The sequence below is a fragment of the Magnusiomyces paraingens genome, assembly GCF_902498895.1.
Source record: "Magnusiomyces paraingens strain CBS 517.90 genome assembly, contig: contig2, whole genome shotgun sequence".
NCBI classification, from domain to species: Eukaryota; Fungi; Ascomycota; class Dipodascomycetes; order Dipodascales; family Dipodascaceae; genus Magnusiomyces; species Magnusiomyces paraingens.
This window is the reverse complement of record NW_022474068.1, coordinates 4,235,373-4,251,070: the sequence shown is the minus strand read 5'-3', so window position 1 is coordinate 4,251,070 and position 15,698 is coordinate 4,235,373. Positions and strand designations below refer to the sequence as shown.

The following is a 15,698-nucleotide window of genomic DNA, read 5'->3' as shown; positions in this document are numbered from 1 at the left end:
TAAAAAAGATAAAAAAAATTTTTTTTTTATATAAAAGACAAGGGGGAGAGGAAAAGAATCTCATACTCTCCCACCATTTAATCAGTAGGTAATATACCCGTCCTGTTTTAATTTGCGCATATATTCCAGAGTATGCTCATAGGTCCACATGGTGACAGCGCTTGCAGGAGCACTTTTTATGATGGACACAAACAAGCCCTTGTATAATCCAAAAACTCCCTCTTGCCGTAGAATCATGATTGCCGTAACGAATGGATTACGGGGGTACTTTGGGATTGTCCCTGAGAGGTACTTTTCACGTGTAGGGCCTTGGACTTGTAACCGTTTGCGAACCACGTCAAAGGGGAATAAAGCAGTTTTGGCAAAGATTCCTGCCAGCAGGCCTGCAATTGCTTCGTGAGAGTTTGCGACCAGAGTTTTAAGAGAGGTTATGGTGAATTTCGGTATAGATGCAGTAGTAGTAGTAGTAGTAGTGGTATTATTATTGGTCTTGTCTATATTGCTGAGAGATTGGGTGGATGGAAGAATATAAATTAATCCTTGACTAAGTTTTTCGTATGACATGAAAAAAAGTCCCATATAAGGGACCATGGTAAGCACGGCGGGTGCAACGCCACGATAAAATCCAGAAACACCTTCAAGATGGTAGATCTGCCGTATGGCTTGGTATAACGAGGTATATACTTTAGGATTCCCCGGGGTAGCTTGAACAGCGAAGCGGGTCCTCAGGAGATCAAAGGGGTATGTAAGAGTAGTCGCAACACAGGCTGAAGTTGCGCCGGATGCAAATGATTTTGCAGAGTCGGATGTATTTGGGAGGGCTGTTGCTAGCATATTAGAGGTCCATCGGTACGTGGTGAATTGTGCTGCTCCGTAAGCAATGTATAATATTTCTGCAGGAACGTTGCCTTTAAATAGTGCCTATTTTGATTCAAGTTAGATAAGGGAGATCAGATCTTGTGGGAAAAAAAAATAAAAAAATAAAAAAAAATAAAAAAAAGACAGACAAACTTACAGTGAATCCTTCTTGATAAGCAATTGATTTGAGCTTATTAAATATCCGACGCCCAGTGCCATGTGTAGGAGAATTTGAATTGACTTCTAATTGGAGTCTAATCTTGACTACATCCAATGGAGCTATAACTAGTCTTTTTTATTTTTTTGTTTTTAAATATATATATATATGGTAACTATTGTTAGTTTGAAGATATTTAGAGTGTGGGTGCATTCAGCCATAAGAGATTGGAAGAAAGTGTCTGAACATAAAGATTGAAATTGAAACAGAAAAGGAAAAAAAAAAATACATACCTTGATACAAGTCCTGCAACTGCTCCAGAGACTGTGGATTCAAAGGGAACTACGCGATTCTTATCGAGTGATCCGGTGGTTTGATCTTGTTGTTTAAGATTGTTATTGTTGATATTGTTGATATTGGTTATAGTCCGTGGGGGGGTTTGTTGAGATGATGACCCCGCAGCAGCTGAGTTTTGAGTTGCAGAGACTGCCAGCCCCGCAGCCATATCTTTTGAAGAGATTGCTGGCAGGTTGATTTTCTGCGATGACGGTGACGACGACGACATTTGATTTCTTAAAAAAGAAAAAGGCAGAAAGAAAGAGAAAGAGAAAGAAAGAGAGAGAAAGAAATAAAAAGAAAAAAAAATAAAATTCGAGGGAATATATATTTAAAATTTTTGTCAAAAAAAAAAAAAAAAAAAAAAAAAAAAAGGTTTTTTAATGACACAAATCGAATACTTTTGGAAGAACATAAAAAATAAATAAAAAAAAGTTTTTAGCGGCACACGGCTATTAATGGTAGCCACTGTTCTTTTTTATTTATTTATTTATTTTTTTTTTAAAAGCTATTGAATGAATGAATGAATGAATGAATGAATGAATGGGAATATTTTATTTTTAAAAATTGAAAAGAATTTATTTAAATTTTTATTTAAATTTTTGAATGTTTTTTATTTTATTTTTTTTTTTGTATAAAAATATTCTATTTAAATTATCTGCTTCGCGAACCCAATTGTTTTTTTTATATATAACAAAAATAACGAAATCTTTTTTTTCCCAATTAGGAAAAATTTTATCCACCCTTTGAAATTTTTTTTTTTTTTTTTACAGGGCTTTTATTTATATAATATATAATAGTTGTTATTATTGTACAACCATTAGAACCAAAAAAAATAAAAATAAAATATTTCTTCCCATATCATCAACCTAACACTAACCCAACCCAACACAACACTAACAAACATAACCATGTCAGATTTCCCATTACCATCAATCCAAACATCCATTCTTACACAAGTTGACGGTTCCTGCGAATGGTCACAAAATACAACTACTGTCATCACTTCTGTTAGTGGTCCCATAGAAGCAAGAACTAGAGATGAAATCCCCACAGCCGCAACAGTTGATCTTATTGTCCGACCACAAATCGGACTTTCAAGTATGTTTATTTCTTAATGAAAAAAAAAAAAATAAAAATTTTTTTTTATTAAGTCTTTCTAACAAAAGTATACTTTAAATAGCAACTAGAGAACATCTCATGGAAGAAAAAATCCAAAATGCATTTTCTTCAATCATTTTTAAAGTCTTAAATCCACGCGCACTAATCCAAGTCGTTGTACAAGTCATTGAAGCTGGAGAATTACCAAAATACGTATGTAGTATTTGAGCTCTTTTTTTTTTTTCTTTTTTTTTTTCTTTCTTTCTGACAAAACTTCTCTCTCTCTCTACAGAATGTCCTTGAACTCTCTGCAGCAATAAACTCTCTTTCAATCTCTCTCATTGATGCTGGTATCCCGCTCTTTAGTATAGCTTGTGCTGCTCCAGCTGCTGTCATTGAAAAGAAAGACGAACCTCCCCAAATTATTATTCATCCTACTTCCCAGAAACTTAAAGAAGCTTCTTCTTGGCATATTATAGTCTATGAAATTAAGGAAAATAATCCTACAAGACTTGTCCTTTGCGAAAGTACAGGTGAATTTACTAAAGATCAACTATATAAAGTTCTTGAGCTTTCTGCTGAAGCTGCCGCAAAATCTTTCCAATTTATTAAAGCTGCTACGGCTGAAAAACTCAAAAGAGATTTCAAATGGAAGAATTAAGTAACATAATAATAAGTTTCTTTTTTTTTTTTTTTTCTTTATAAAATTTTAATATTTTTCTTTATTCTTTTTTAAAAGGGGGTGGAGGGGGGACATTACTATAAAAACAATTTAAAAAAAAAAGATATACAATTAAACGAAACTCCCTTCATCAATTTAGTTTTCCAACTTGAGCTTCTCAAAAGTATCAACAACAGCCTGAAGACCAGAAATCTCAGCAGCAAAGTTCTCAAGTCTCTTCTGATTAGCCTCACGAACCTCAGGACGAACCTTAGTCTCGTAGTCCTTAACATTCACCTGCTTCTCCAACTGAGCCTTGCTCTTCTCAGTCTTGGAAATCTTGCTCTTAGCCTTTTCAATCTCAGCATCAAAATCAACATGACCCTTGACAATTGCAAACACTGAAACTTCAGGTGAAACAACTGAAACAACTGATCCAGAGGGGACCTTGTCATCAGCTCCCAAAACTTCAAGCTTGGTAGCTGCCTTGACCAAAGACAGAATAGAAGCCTCCTGCTCGGAAATGGTCTTTTGAATTTCACCAGTAGTGGCCTGAACCAAAATAGTGGCATTCTTCAAAATATTGTACTGAGCAAGAATCGATCTGGCACCCTTGACAACCTCAAGAATCAGATTGTAAGCAGATTCAGCCTCAGGGTTATTGGCCTTCTCATTAAACTCAGGGTAAGCAGCAATACTGATCGAGGCAGGTGCATCAGCATGTTTGGGAATTCTCTGCCACAGCTCCTCAGTAATGAAGGGCATGAAGGGGTGGATCAGTCTCAAGGCTCCCTCCAATGAAATGTAAAGAGTATCTTGAGCAGACTTCTTCTCCTCAGGAGTACCCTCAACAATCAGGTACTTGGAGTTCTCAATGTAAACATCACACAGCTCGTAAAGCCAGTAGCTATACACAGCAGTGGTGGCAGTAAGGAAATCACGCTCATCAAGAGCCTTGGAAATGGTATTTGCAGCAGTAGTGTACTTGTGGAGAATCCATTTCTCAACAAGAGATTCCTTTCCAGAAGGCTCCAAAGAAGCAGGGGGCTTGTAGTCATCTCCCAATCTCATGAGAGCAAACTTGGTAGCCTGGTAAATCTTGTTGCAGAACTTTCTGTAACCCTCAACACGCATAATGTCAAGATTGATGTCTCTACCACCAGTAGTGTAAGCACAAAGAGCAAATCTCAAAGCATCAGTACCACACTCGGGAATACCATTGGGGAAAGAAAGCTTCTGGCCAGCCTCAGCCTTGGCAATCTCGCGAGGATCAAGGTTACCAAGCTTAAGCTTGTCGTGAAGAGCCTGAAGAGGTGTACCATAGATGACGTCAAGAGGATCAATGACATTACCCAAAGATTTGGACATCTTTCTGCCCTGGGCATCACGCACAAGAGAATGGCAAAAGACCTCAGTAAAGGGAACCTCACCAGTGAGCTTGATACCAAGCATAATCATACGGGCAACCCAGAAGAAGAGAATATCCCAGCCAGTTTCCAGAAGAGACATGGGGTAGTACTTCTTCATGTCCTCAGTCTTCTCGGGCCAGCCCAAAGTAGAGAAGGGCCACAGACCAGAAGAGAACCAGGTATCCAAAACGTCCTCATCTTGTTCAAGAGTGTACTTAAGATCGGGGAACTTCTTGGCTGCCTTCTCCTGAGCCTCCTCAAGAGTTCTGCCAGCAATCCACCATTGGTTATCAGCAGGATCCTGCTCAATAGAGCTATCCTCAGCCTTGACAAAGTAAACAGGACATCTGTGACCCCACCAAAGCTGTCTAGAAATACACCAATCCTGAATGTTTTCCAGCCACGAGAAGAATTCATTTTCAGAAGTCTTGGGGAAAATGGTAATCTTGCCCTCCTTGACAGCCTTGATTGAGGCCTCAGCCTGGGGCTTTTGAGCAACCCACCATTGGGGCTTGAGAAGAGGCTCAATAACATCGTTAGACTTAGCACAGAAGGGGATGGTCATTGGGTTGTCTTCAGATCCAATCAAAAGACCCTTCTCCTTGAGCTCCTCAATGACCTTCTTTCTGGCATCAAATCTCTTTAAACCAGCGTAAGGTCCAGCATTCTCGTTGAATGTACCGTCATCATTCATAATGTTGATCATCTCAAGGTTATGTCTCTTACCAGTGGCATAATCGTTAGGATCGTGGGCAGGGGTAATCTTGACGGCACCAGTACCAAACTCCATGTCAACAGCCTCGGAATCAGTAATAATGGGGATCTTTCTTTCGAGGAAGGGATGGATGGCAAACTTGCCGTGAAGGTGCTTGTATCTGGGATCATCAGGGTGAACGGCAATACCAGTGTCACCAAACATAGTCTCAGGACGAGTGGTGGCAACAATGAGCTTCTCATCAGAGTTCTCAATGGGGTAAGCAAAAGAAGTAATGACACCAAACTCAACGGGCTCGCTGTATCCAGGAACGCTCAAAAGAGTTCTGCCAGTGATTTCCTTGTTCTCAACCTCAAGATTGGAAAGAGTGGTATTCAAGGCAACACACCAATTAACGAGACGGCTGGCACGGTAAATGGTACCATCATCATGGAGACGAACAAAGGCTTCAACGACAGCCTTGGAACGGGTGTCATCCAAAGTAAAGGCCTCGTAGGTCCAGTCGTAGGAAGCACCCAAGCTGTGAAGCTGCTTCTTGATGCGAGAGTGGTAGTCTTCCTTCCATTCCCAAACAAGATCAACAAACTTTTCTCTGCCAAGATCGTGTCTAGTCTTCTTCTCCTTGTTCCAAAGCATCTTCTCAACGACGGATTGAGTGGAAATACCGGCGTGGTCGAATCCGGGGATAAAGAGGGTAGTTTTGCCCTTCATGCGGTTAAATCTAATTAGTGAGTCCTGGATGGCAATGGTAAGAGCGTGTCCAATGTGGAGAGCACCAGTGACATTTGGTGGAGGAGCAGGGATGATGAACTTTCCCTCGGGCTTGATTTCACCAGACTCAGTAAGAGCAGGCTTGAAGAAGCCCTCCTTAGCCCACCAGCGTTCCCAAGAAGATTCAACATTCTTAGGGCTGTAAGCTTTAAGAGCGGGATCATCGAGACTGACAAGAATCTTCTTTTCGCCAGAAACGGTCTTATCAACAAACTCAGGGGTAGGTTCAGCAGCAGGTTTCTTGTCGGCCTTCTTTGGCTTGGGCTCATTAGATGACTGTGCCTTAGCTTGGGCTTGCTTAGCCTTCTTAGCCTCGAATTTGGCAAGCTTTTCAGCCTTCTTGCGCTCGTTTTCTAATTGTTTGGCAGTCTTGACCACAGGGGCTTCACCAGTTGCAGGGGCGGCGGCAGCAGCAGCAGCGGGTTGCTGTTCTTTTTCAGACATTTTGCTTGAATAATAAAATAACTGCTGGTGATTGAAGTTGTTTCTAAAAGTTGATTTAAAATTCAGGCAAACGTGATTCTAAAAAATGTGGTGTTAATTATTTTTGTTTTTTTATCAAAAAAAAAAAAAATAGAAATTCATTTTTCACATACAACAGGTGTCGATCTGATACACCGGGTAGGGAGATGAATTAATTTCAGCAATATGACTGAAAGTCTGGAGTTGAGAAATAGACAGGAAAGGAAATGTCGTAAAACACAGAATGTTTTAAATTAAATCACAATGTGTTTGGACGAGTTTTTTTTTTCTATTGATTAATTCCAGATTGTTGAAAAAGGGTTGAAAAAAAAAAAAAAAAATCTTTGAGTCATCATTGTGTAACAACAGGACCTTTAAGGGGAGAAGGATTTGTTATGTTGTAACTGTAATATATATATATATATATATATATATATTACGTATGTAGGGTAACTTTTAAAGAAATTTAGTTTCTGAAAAGTTTATTTTGGCAAATGTGTGCACTTTGGAAAAAAAAAAAAAAATTTGTATCAAGCTGAATGAATACTTTAATTATATACAAAAACTCAATCACTTAAAAAAAAAAAAAATGGGGACCAGGATTTATTTGGGATTTTGAATGTTATTTAAGGTGAAAGAAAGAAATAAAAAAGAATAATAATGAAAAATAAAAGTCTTTAATAAAATGCATTGTTCTGTTTTTTTTTTATTTTTTTTTTCTGGATTCCTTTCAGCAATTTCATTTTTTGTTTTCTTTAATCCGCGGGGAAAAAAATACTCGAGTTAATTCAAAGGGGAAAAAAAAAAAAAAAAAAAAAAATAGAATACATTATCTTTTAGTATTCAAAAAAAAAAATACACTTAGATTTTTCTAGTTAAATTGATTCAAAAGAACGGTTTATCTTTATACTTGTTTTTGTTTTTTTCTTACTTACAGTGGTCACTTTTTTTTTTAAAAAAACGGTGTAATGATCGACATGAAATAATAATGATAATAATGATAAAAAAGGAGCATACCAAAGGAACCTTCCTACCATGTTACTTTAAAGCTCAAATAAACATATTCTTCTTTTAATGTTTCGACTTGGTTTGGATTTGTGAACATGATTTCTTTAATATTTTGACTTCTCTTCTCTTGCTAATCCTGAGGGTTGAATTTTGCTTTGACAATTGACAAATGAAAAGAATGAAGGAACTTTCTTCTAACTTCGCTAACTTTTTTTTGTATTTTTTTTTCAGATACATGGGTCTTTTAGATTGATGCTAGATATATATAATAACTTGTAAATTTTATTGAAAATAGACCCTCCAGATTTAACTAGTCGATGTATTTGTATCTCATTAAGCTTGGAGATGGTCTTTTGGATAAAATAAAAAAAAAAAATTGCAATTGAAATGAAATGAAATGAAATGAAATTAAATTAAATTAAATTAAATTAAATTAAATTAAATTAAATGAAAAGTTTATGTTTTTCAAATGTCTTAACTCTTCGGTTAGAGCTTTTTTCTCTTCTTCTTTTTCCCAAGTATTAATTTGAAACAGCCCTTGATTATCAACTGCTTAAATATCGCAAAAAAAAAAAAAATCATCATAAAAGGTTTAAACAAAAGTCTTTCGTGAGAGGGGGTTCTTTTCAAGTTAAATAGGTATTTAAAATAGGCTGATCTATTTAAAATTTTCTGATAAACATCCATAGGAGTTCTCTGCATCAGCATTATAGAGAAAAAAAAAAGTTTTCTTTTTTTTTCATTATTTCTTTTTTTTTCTTCTTCCCCCTTAAATTAATAGAAGAAATAAACTTGTAAAGCAAGAAAGATGTTTCATTTTATGGAGAAATAAGTTGGAATCAGATTGGTATTTTGTATGAAAGAGGTAGAATAAATAGCAATTAAAAACTTGAAGGGTTTGCCTTTTTCAAACATCACCGGAAAGACTGAATACACATACCTAAATCATTTTATATCAAGTTAACAATACTCTAACAATATTTTGTTTAAATAATTTTACCATCAAGATAATATCTTTTTTCCAAAATAAAAATATATTCTAATACTTCCCTTTTTTTTCGAGTTTTTGGTGGTGCTATTGCGTTGAAGTAGTCTTTACCACCAATATGAGTCTGCTGAGGCGCATTGTACATAGTTTTGATATTTAAAGAAGCTCATTTTGCTTTAAAAAAACCTTGTATCAAAAAAAAAAAAAAAAAGTATCCAGAAAGTCAACTCTTGAATATTTTCTTTTCCTATTAATGCTCATGTAGAATAAGCTTGGTATGAAAAAATGTAAAAAAAAAAAAGGGGGGAGGACGAAAGGGGACGTAGTGAAGGCTTTCATTTTTGTAAAAGATGATTTTATTGGTTAGAATTTAAGACAAGAATGGCACATTTTTACTTCTACTCCAGGTTTTTGAAAAGGGACTTTTATTTCTGGAGGGAGGTTTTTTTTTTTTTTTTTCTTCTTAAAACAATATAGTTGATACAAGATATTGAAATATAAATTGAAAATGTTTAAATAGTAGTGTTCATTTAATAAACTATGGGATTAAGTTAAAAAATTTAAAAAAATATCCAAACTTTTATTCTTAAATAAATTCCCATAACTTTGGTTATTTCTTATATTACCATAGATAGAGAGAAAAAAAAAATTGAAAACATATTCTCAGGATAAAGCCTTAAATGAAAAATATATATGCCTATGAAATTAACTACCACACACCAATTCTTTTTTTTTTTTTCTATTAACAAAAAAATACTATTGTAAAAATTGAAATCTAAAGCAATGAAGAAAATAAAAGTATTTGTGTGTATATATATTTAATTCTGATCATATTTGTAATCTTGACTGATTAAAAAAAATGATAACAATGCTTCAACGACCTTGTTTAATATTCTGAATGTCTGAGATAATTGCATAATCAAGTAAGCAATTAAAAATTAACCCTTTAACAACTACATTTGGGTAAGTTTTTCAACTCTTTTTTTTTTTTTTTCTTTTGAATATTTCAATTTTGATTCACAGATTTGTTTTGTTTTTTTTTTTTAAAGAAAAAAAAAAAACTTTTAAACAACGCCTTAATATTGTATCTATTAATTTATTAATAAATATTTTCAACTTAAGGCATTTATTTATTATTATTTTTTTCTAATGTAATCAGGAAAATGGACAATGTCGTAGCTGAATGTCGGTTGATTGATTCCGATTGTTAAGAATTTTAAGACAATAGATTTTTGAGTTTAAAAAGGTAAGGCTTTATGTTGACAAATGAAATTATATCTATGAACATGTAAAACTCCCCAAAAAAGAAACTATTTTTTAAGATATACCTTATATTAGAAATTGTCAAATCAGTTTTTTCAAAAAAAAATAAAAATAAATAAATAAATAAATACGAAATAAGCCAAAAAATAATTGGGTATTTCTATAACTCTTTGTTGAAACATTACTCATATCTAGAAAAAAAGGATCTCAATATTACAGAACAATCTTTCGGTAAAATGGTTGACGATATTTATAATCATTGAAGATAGTAAATATCGGATATACTCAAAAGGAAATATTGAATTTGCAAAGAAAATGAAGATTAAAAAAATAAAAATAGGGCGTAATTTAATCGGAAATTCGGTCAATAAATGATTCCGTTTATTTTTAAGTAAGAACGTAAAAGGAAAGAAATAAATAAATAAAAAAACAAGTTAATTAGTTATATTTTAATGAAGAATTGAATAATAATTTATTATTGAAAAAAAAAAAATAATAATAATAATAATTGTTTAACCCTAAAAGGGAAATAATCCCTGGTCCTTATTGTTTTAAAATAATTCTTTTTTTTTTTAATTTGAAAAGAGAGAAAGAAAGAAAGAAAGATTTAGATATTTTTTCAAAGTAAAAAAAAAAAATAATAATAATCTAATAAAGGAAATTCCGTTTCTTAAAGGATTATATAATTAGAATAGAATCATAAAGATAACGATAAAAATAAAAGTTCAATTATTTAAAATAAATGCTTTAAATTTTTTTTTGTCTAATTGAATTAGAATTTGACAGAACTGTTCAATTGGGACTTTGTAAAAATCTAGTCAAGTTTTTTTTTTTTTTTTTAATTTTTAATTTTTTTTTAAATAAAAAGTGCATAGTTGTTATTATCATACGATTATTTCTTCGATTTCTTTTCCAATTTTAGAATAGAATATTGAAAAAAATTCATTTTTTCTAAATACATTGATATTTTTTTTTAAAAAAAAAAAAGAAAAAGATGAATAATAATAAGAAGAAGAAGAAGAAGCAGAAGAAGAAGAAGAAGAAGAAGAAGAAGAAAAAAGAAGAGTTCATGGGATCAAATCCGACTTCTGAGTTTGGATTAATCTAGATGATTACCCTTTGGGTGTTTGTATGTGAAGATTCCCCAAAGTCACGATGGTTGAATTCTGGTAGCTTCTCCCAAAATAATAGAAAAAAAAAAAAAAAAAAAAAAAAGGAAAAATAATGCATGTAGCCGATGATAGTAACTAATTAATTTAGAAAAATGTTGCAACATCAGACTTAAATAAGCGCTTGTCCCAATACAATGGTAACAGTATATACATAAATGCATGAGCTGATCTCATCATATGAAGAGAAAGAGAAAGAAAAAGAATTTTACATGATTATTTTTATTATTTTTTATTATTTTAATAATAATACTACAATACATATAAGTAATAATTACTGGTAACAATTGAACAAAACAAAACAAAACAAAAAATCACAATCATGTAAGCTTTGGTACAAGTTGTTGTAAAATTTAAAAACCAAAAATAGGACCAAAGATTGATGGTTATGAGATAATAAACGGTGAAGATTGCATATAAATATGAGAGATTTCATTGGTAGTTTTTATTTTTTTTTAATTTAATTTAAACATGGATATTTGTTTTGAGAAAAAAAGAGCTGGCAGTTTGGGATTTTTTTTTAAATGAAATAGATAAATAAATGTAAAGTGCAATTATAATAAAAAGTCTAGAAAATATTAGTTTCAGAATAATTAGATATACACTATCTTAAAAAAAAAAAAAAAAAAAAATGATAGTGTAGCCAAGTGTAGGCCTGATAATTATCACGATAATGATTAGGGTAATTTAGAGGCCAATCTCAAAACAGAATAGCTTTTTTTTTATTATTTATTTATTTGTACGCGTAATTCACTAGCACAATATATATATATATATATATATATATTAATTAATCATATGTTTACTCTTGGATGTAGTAATATAGTAGAGTCAGTATTAATGTCCTTGCTATATAATTCAACAATTAAGTTTCAGTATACGATGATCAAACGTACATAAAAAAAACAGAATTGTCGTGTTTTAGGGATTTTACTATTAATATATATATATATATATATCATCTAGATGATCTAGTGAAAAAAAAAAAAAAATTGGGGCAAATAAAGACTTTGAAATCTGTGAAATAAAATTTAAAGTTGAGGGTATTTTTTATTTGTGATTGATATTTCATCTTTAAACTTTTTAGTGGATGGTGTTAAATTTTTTATTTTTTTTTATTTTTTGGGGTGGTCTTATTTTTTTTTTTTTTTTTTTTAAAAAAACTCCAACGATATCTTTTCCAAGATTTTTTCTTTTTTTAGCCCAGAAAATATCCTACGCATAGAAGGCCTGATTTTGTGTTGTTGTTGTTGTTGTTGTTTTAAAGGCAAAAGATTAAGTTCCTGAAGTTTCCACATTCGGGTTTGTAGACAGAATGTTGTATTTTGACTAAATCTATTGGATTACGAGTAAAAATAAATAAATAAATAAACAGCGTGACTTTAAAAGAAATGTCACTTCATTAACTTTGAAATATCTGTAAAGAAAGAAAAAGAAAAAGAAAAAACTATATTGAAATCTTATTATTATAAGGTTTCAAGATTAATTATAAACTTTGTTTGTTTGATAAATAAAAAAAAATACTAGCGGTTAACCCTCCGAAATTTAACGAGGGCTGACTTTTAAACATGTTAAACTCGAGATTTATGACTGGAAGTTTAAAAAAAAAAAAAAAACAATTCGGCAAAAAGGTCAATTCAATTTTATTTGTTGTTTTTTTTTTTTGACAGCACTCGAAAAGAAATTCAGATTAACGAAATTGTTTAAAATCTTTCTGGAAAAAATCACAAGATGAGAGAGTATGAGGAAGGAAGGAAGGGGGTTCATAAAAATCAGGCAATACTTATAATTTTTCTTTTATTTTTTTTTAAAAAAAATAAAAAAAAAAAAAATTCCTGATTAATGGGAAAATAAATAAAAAAGTTCTTTTGTATTATAAACAAGGAACCGGTAAACGCATAATTATCATTATCGTCATAATCACCTTCATCACCACCTCCATCAAAGACATTTCTTTTGTGTTTGGGCAAACTCCTTATTTATACCATCAATCCAAGATTTGCGGGAAAACGCACAACCCGAGCGGGATAGGGGGAGAAGGGATTGGAATCCCATTCCTATGGCAAGAGAGTGTGTGAGAGAAAATCTGTCGTATATATTTACACTAGTTAGTACTAACTATTAAATGACAAATATGAGTGGACCAAAAAAAATAAATAAATAAATAAAATGGCTCAGATCATCATCGGGATATGCATAAACCATCACTTGCAATTATTTTAAAGTTGTAAATCCCGTTGTAAATAAAATTCATGTTTTGTTTGGTTCTCGTTTTTGTACCCACCCACCCTCAACGTGCACCAAAATCATTAATCTGGGTTTCTTGTAGAGCAAAAGTCATAAAATAGAGTATTTTGACAATCATAATGATAATGATAATAATAAAAGATAAAAATGTTGAAAGATACAAGAGTATATATAGCTTAATTTTTTATATTCCCCAAAATCACCTTGTCATTCAAACAACCAGGCGGTTTTCTTATATCACAATAGGCTTTACAAAAAAAAAACCCCCCCATCAATCAATCTCATGACTATAATTACGGGAAAAACAAACATAAATAAAAAAATAAATAAATAATCAGTCATATCTATTAAAGTAAGATTAATAAATATTATAAAATTTGGAAGAATCAAGGCTTCAATTAACTTGAGGGAAATTGTTCGTGGAGACTGAAAATATAACGTGTTTTTTTTTTTTTTTTTTTTTTTTTTAAATTGTCAGACATGCAAACTTCTAAACTTTGTTTTTTTTTTTTTGTTTAAACCATCGGGCCATTTTTTCTTTTGTGGAATTTTTTTTTTTTGTGTGAGTGATGTAAAATGTAAAAAGTGTCTTAATCTGGAACAGTACAGGTACACACACACACACACAATATATTATTATTATTATAATAATAATACGCATAAACGCATTGTTTCGAGAAATGCACTAAAGTTAAATAAAAAAAATCACCTTATTTTTTTTTTATTTTTTATGTTTTTTTTTTTTTTTTTTTTGGTTTTTATTTTTATTTTTATTTATTAATTTTTATTTCTTTTTGACTGTTATTTGTACTGATAACTAACTCATATTGCTGGAAAATTCAATAAAATATTCTACTTATAAAAGACCAATAGAATTTGTCTATTTTTGAGGCTGTGAAATTATCTTCTAAAAGCTCCTAGAACCTTTCTCCATAAGTTTACATAGGTTTACCTGAATGATAATCTTTAAAATCTTTTTTTTTTGTTGTTTTTTTTCTTCTAGTTATATGACTATTTATACTTTTCGTTTTGTTTTTTTCCTTAAGTATAAAATCCGTTTCTTTAAAAATCACTGGGTTATTCAGGGTCCTCTTTGTAACGAAGGGAATCAAACGATTCTTGTTTAAATTCAATTTAATCTTTAATAAAATCCTAAAAAATGAAATTTTATAAAAAGAAGATACTTTTTTATTTACTTATTCTTATCGTTATCTTTTTTTCCCTCGTATAAATGCTTATTTAATGCCATTGATTGCTAAAAAAAGTCTCTATATATTTTTTTTTCTCTTTAAAGGGAATACTCTTATTCAAGTGAACAATTATCAACTTCCTACTGAAAAAGTTAGGTTTTTGTACAGATATAGCTGATTCCTAAAGAAAATAAAAGGCCTAAACATTTGTTAATTTAATAAGTTTATTGTTTCTCTTAAAAAAAAAAGTTCAATTAATGTAAGATAAAGGTATATGAAAGTTTTACTACGCCATTAATCGTAACGATTTTTTTTTTCAAAAAAAGTAGAAAAAAAAAAACTTAAAAAGATATTAATTAAAAAAAAATAAATAAATAAATAAATAAAGAAAGAAGAAAGGTTATTTATTTAAATGGTTCTTTATAGAAACAGAAGCTGGTGCAAGAGAAAAGACAAAAAAACAAGTTAGAATGTCGGTGACATGATTCAGAAGTAACAAACAAATTAACAATGAATAAGTCAAATGTAAATCAAGTGGTTCTTTTAAAAAAAAAAACCCCTATTGGGAGTCAATAGTAAACATTAATAAAGAAGATGGTTTATTTAAAAGGCGGTATTTGAAAAGGATATAAATTTTCTCTATAGAAGAAGTAGAGACTGGAAAAAGAATTAGAAATATAAGATAAGATGAAAGAAAGAAAGAAAGAAAGAAAGAAAGAAAGAAAGAAAGAAAGAAAGAAAGAAAGAAAGAAAGAAAGAAAGAAAGAAAGAAAAAGAAGAACAAAACGTTGAAAAAGTTTCAGTTAGAAGAAACTCGCTAGCATAGATCTGAGTACAAATAACCGTTAGGCAAGACAAAAAGGTAAGAGAAAAAAAAACAAGAATTTAAAAAAAAAAAAAAGATTAGGAATTATTACTCTTGGGACAAAACAATAATTATATATCAATAAAGTAACTAACAATACGGGAGGAATAAATCACCATTGTTGTAATTTTTTATTTTTTATTTTTTATTTTTTATTTTTTCAAATTTTTAATTGTTTTAAAATAGTTTCAAATCCGCAGAATATTCTACAGGTCCCAAATAATTATAAGTAGTTTTTAGTAATAGAATATTATAATAAAAAATTAAGTAGATTTTTTAAAACAATGAAAATAAAAATAAAAATAAATAAATCTTTTTAATACGAAATTTATTTTGTTTGTTTGTTTATCCGAGGTAGATTATGATTATGATTATGATTATATATTTATTAAGTTATGTATTTTCTTTTCTTTTTTTTGATATTGATATTGAAATTGAAAATTAAATTGATGCAAAAAAAAAAAAAAAAATTGTTTACTGAGTGCAACTTTAGTGTGT

General features: G+C 31.0%; 3 protein-coding genes across 3 annotated transcripts; 1 reads left to right on the top strand and 2 right to left on the bottom strand.

The window, feature by feature from the left end:
* Window positions 1-81: 81 nt before the first annotated feature.
* SAPINGB_P003082 (uncharacterized protein) lies at window positions 82-1,580 on the bottom strand (the record flags this gene model as incomplete). The annotated part of the gene is made up of 3 exons (XM_031997800.1): window positions 82-921; window positions 1,016-1,112; window positions 1,309-1,580. 3 exons carry the CDS (start codon window positions 1,578-1,580, stop codon window positions 82-84), a joined length of 1,209 nt encoding a protein of 402 aa, XP_031853691.1.
* Window positions 1,581-2,262: 682 nt separating this feature from the next.
* SAPINGB_P003081 (uncharacterized protein) lies at window positions 2,263-3,113 on the top strand (the record flags this gene model as incomplete). The annotated part of the gene is made up of 3 exons (XM_031997799.1): window positions 2,263-2,452; window positions 2,535-2,665; window positions 2,745-3,113. The coding sequence occupies 3 exons, from the start codon at window positions 2,263-2,265 to the stop codon at window positions 3,111-3,113; spliced, it is 690 nt and encodes a 229-aa protein (XP_031853690.1).
* Window positions 3,114-3,269: 156 nt separating this feature from the next.
* SAPINGB_P003080 (uncharacterized protein) lies at window positions 3,270-6,452 on the bottom strand (the record flags this gene model as incomplete). Its single annotated transcript, XM_031997798.1, has 1 exon — window positions 3,270-6,452. One exon carries the CDS (start codon window positions 6,450-6,452, stop codon window positions 3,270-3,272), a length of 3,183 nt encoding a protein of 1,060 aa, XP_031853689.1.
* Window positions 6,453-15,698: the final 9,246 nt, after the last annotated feature.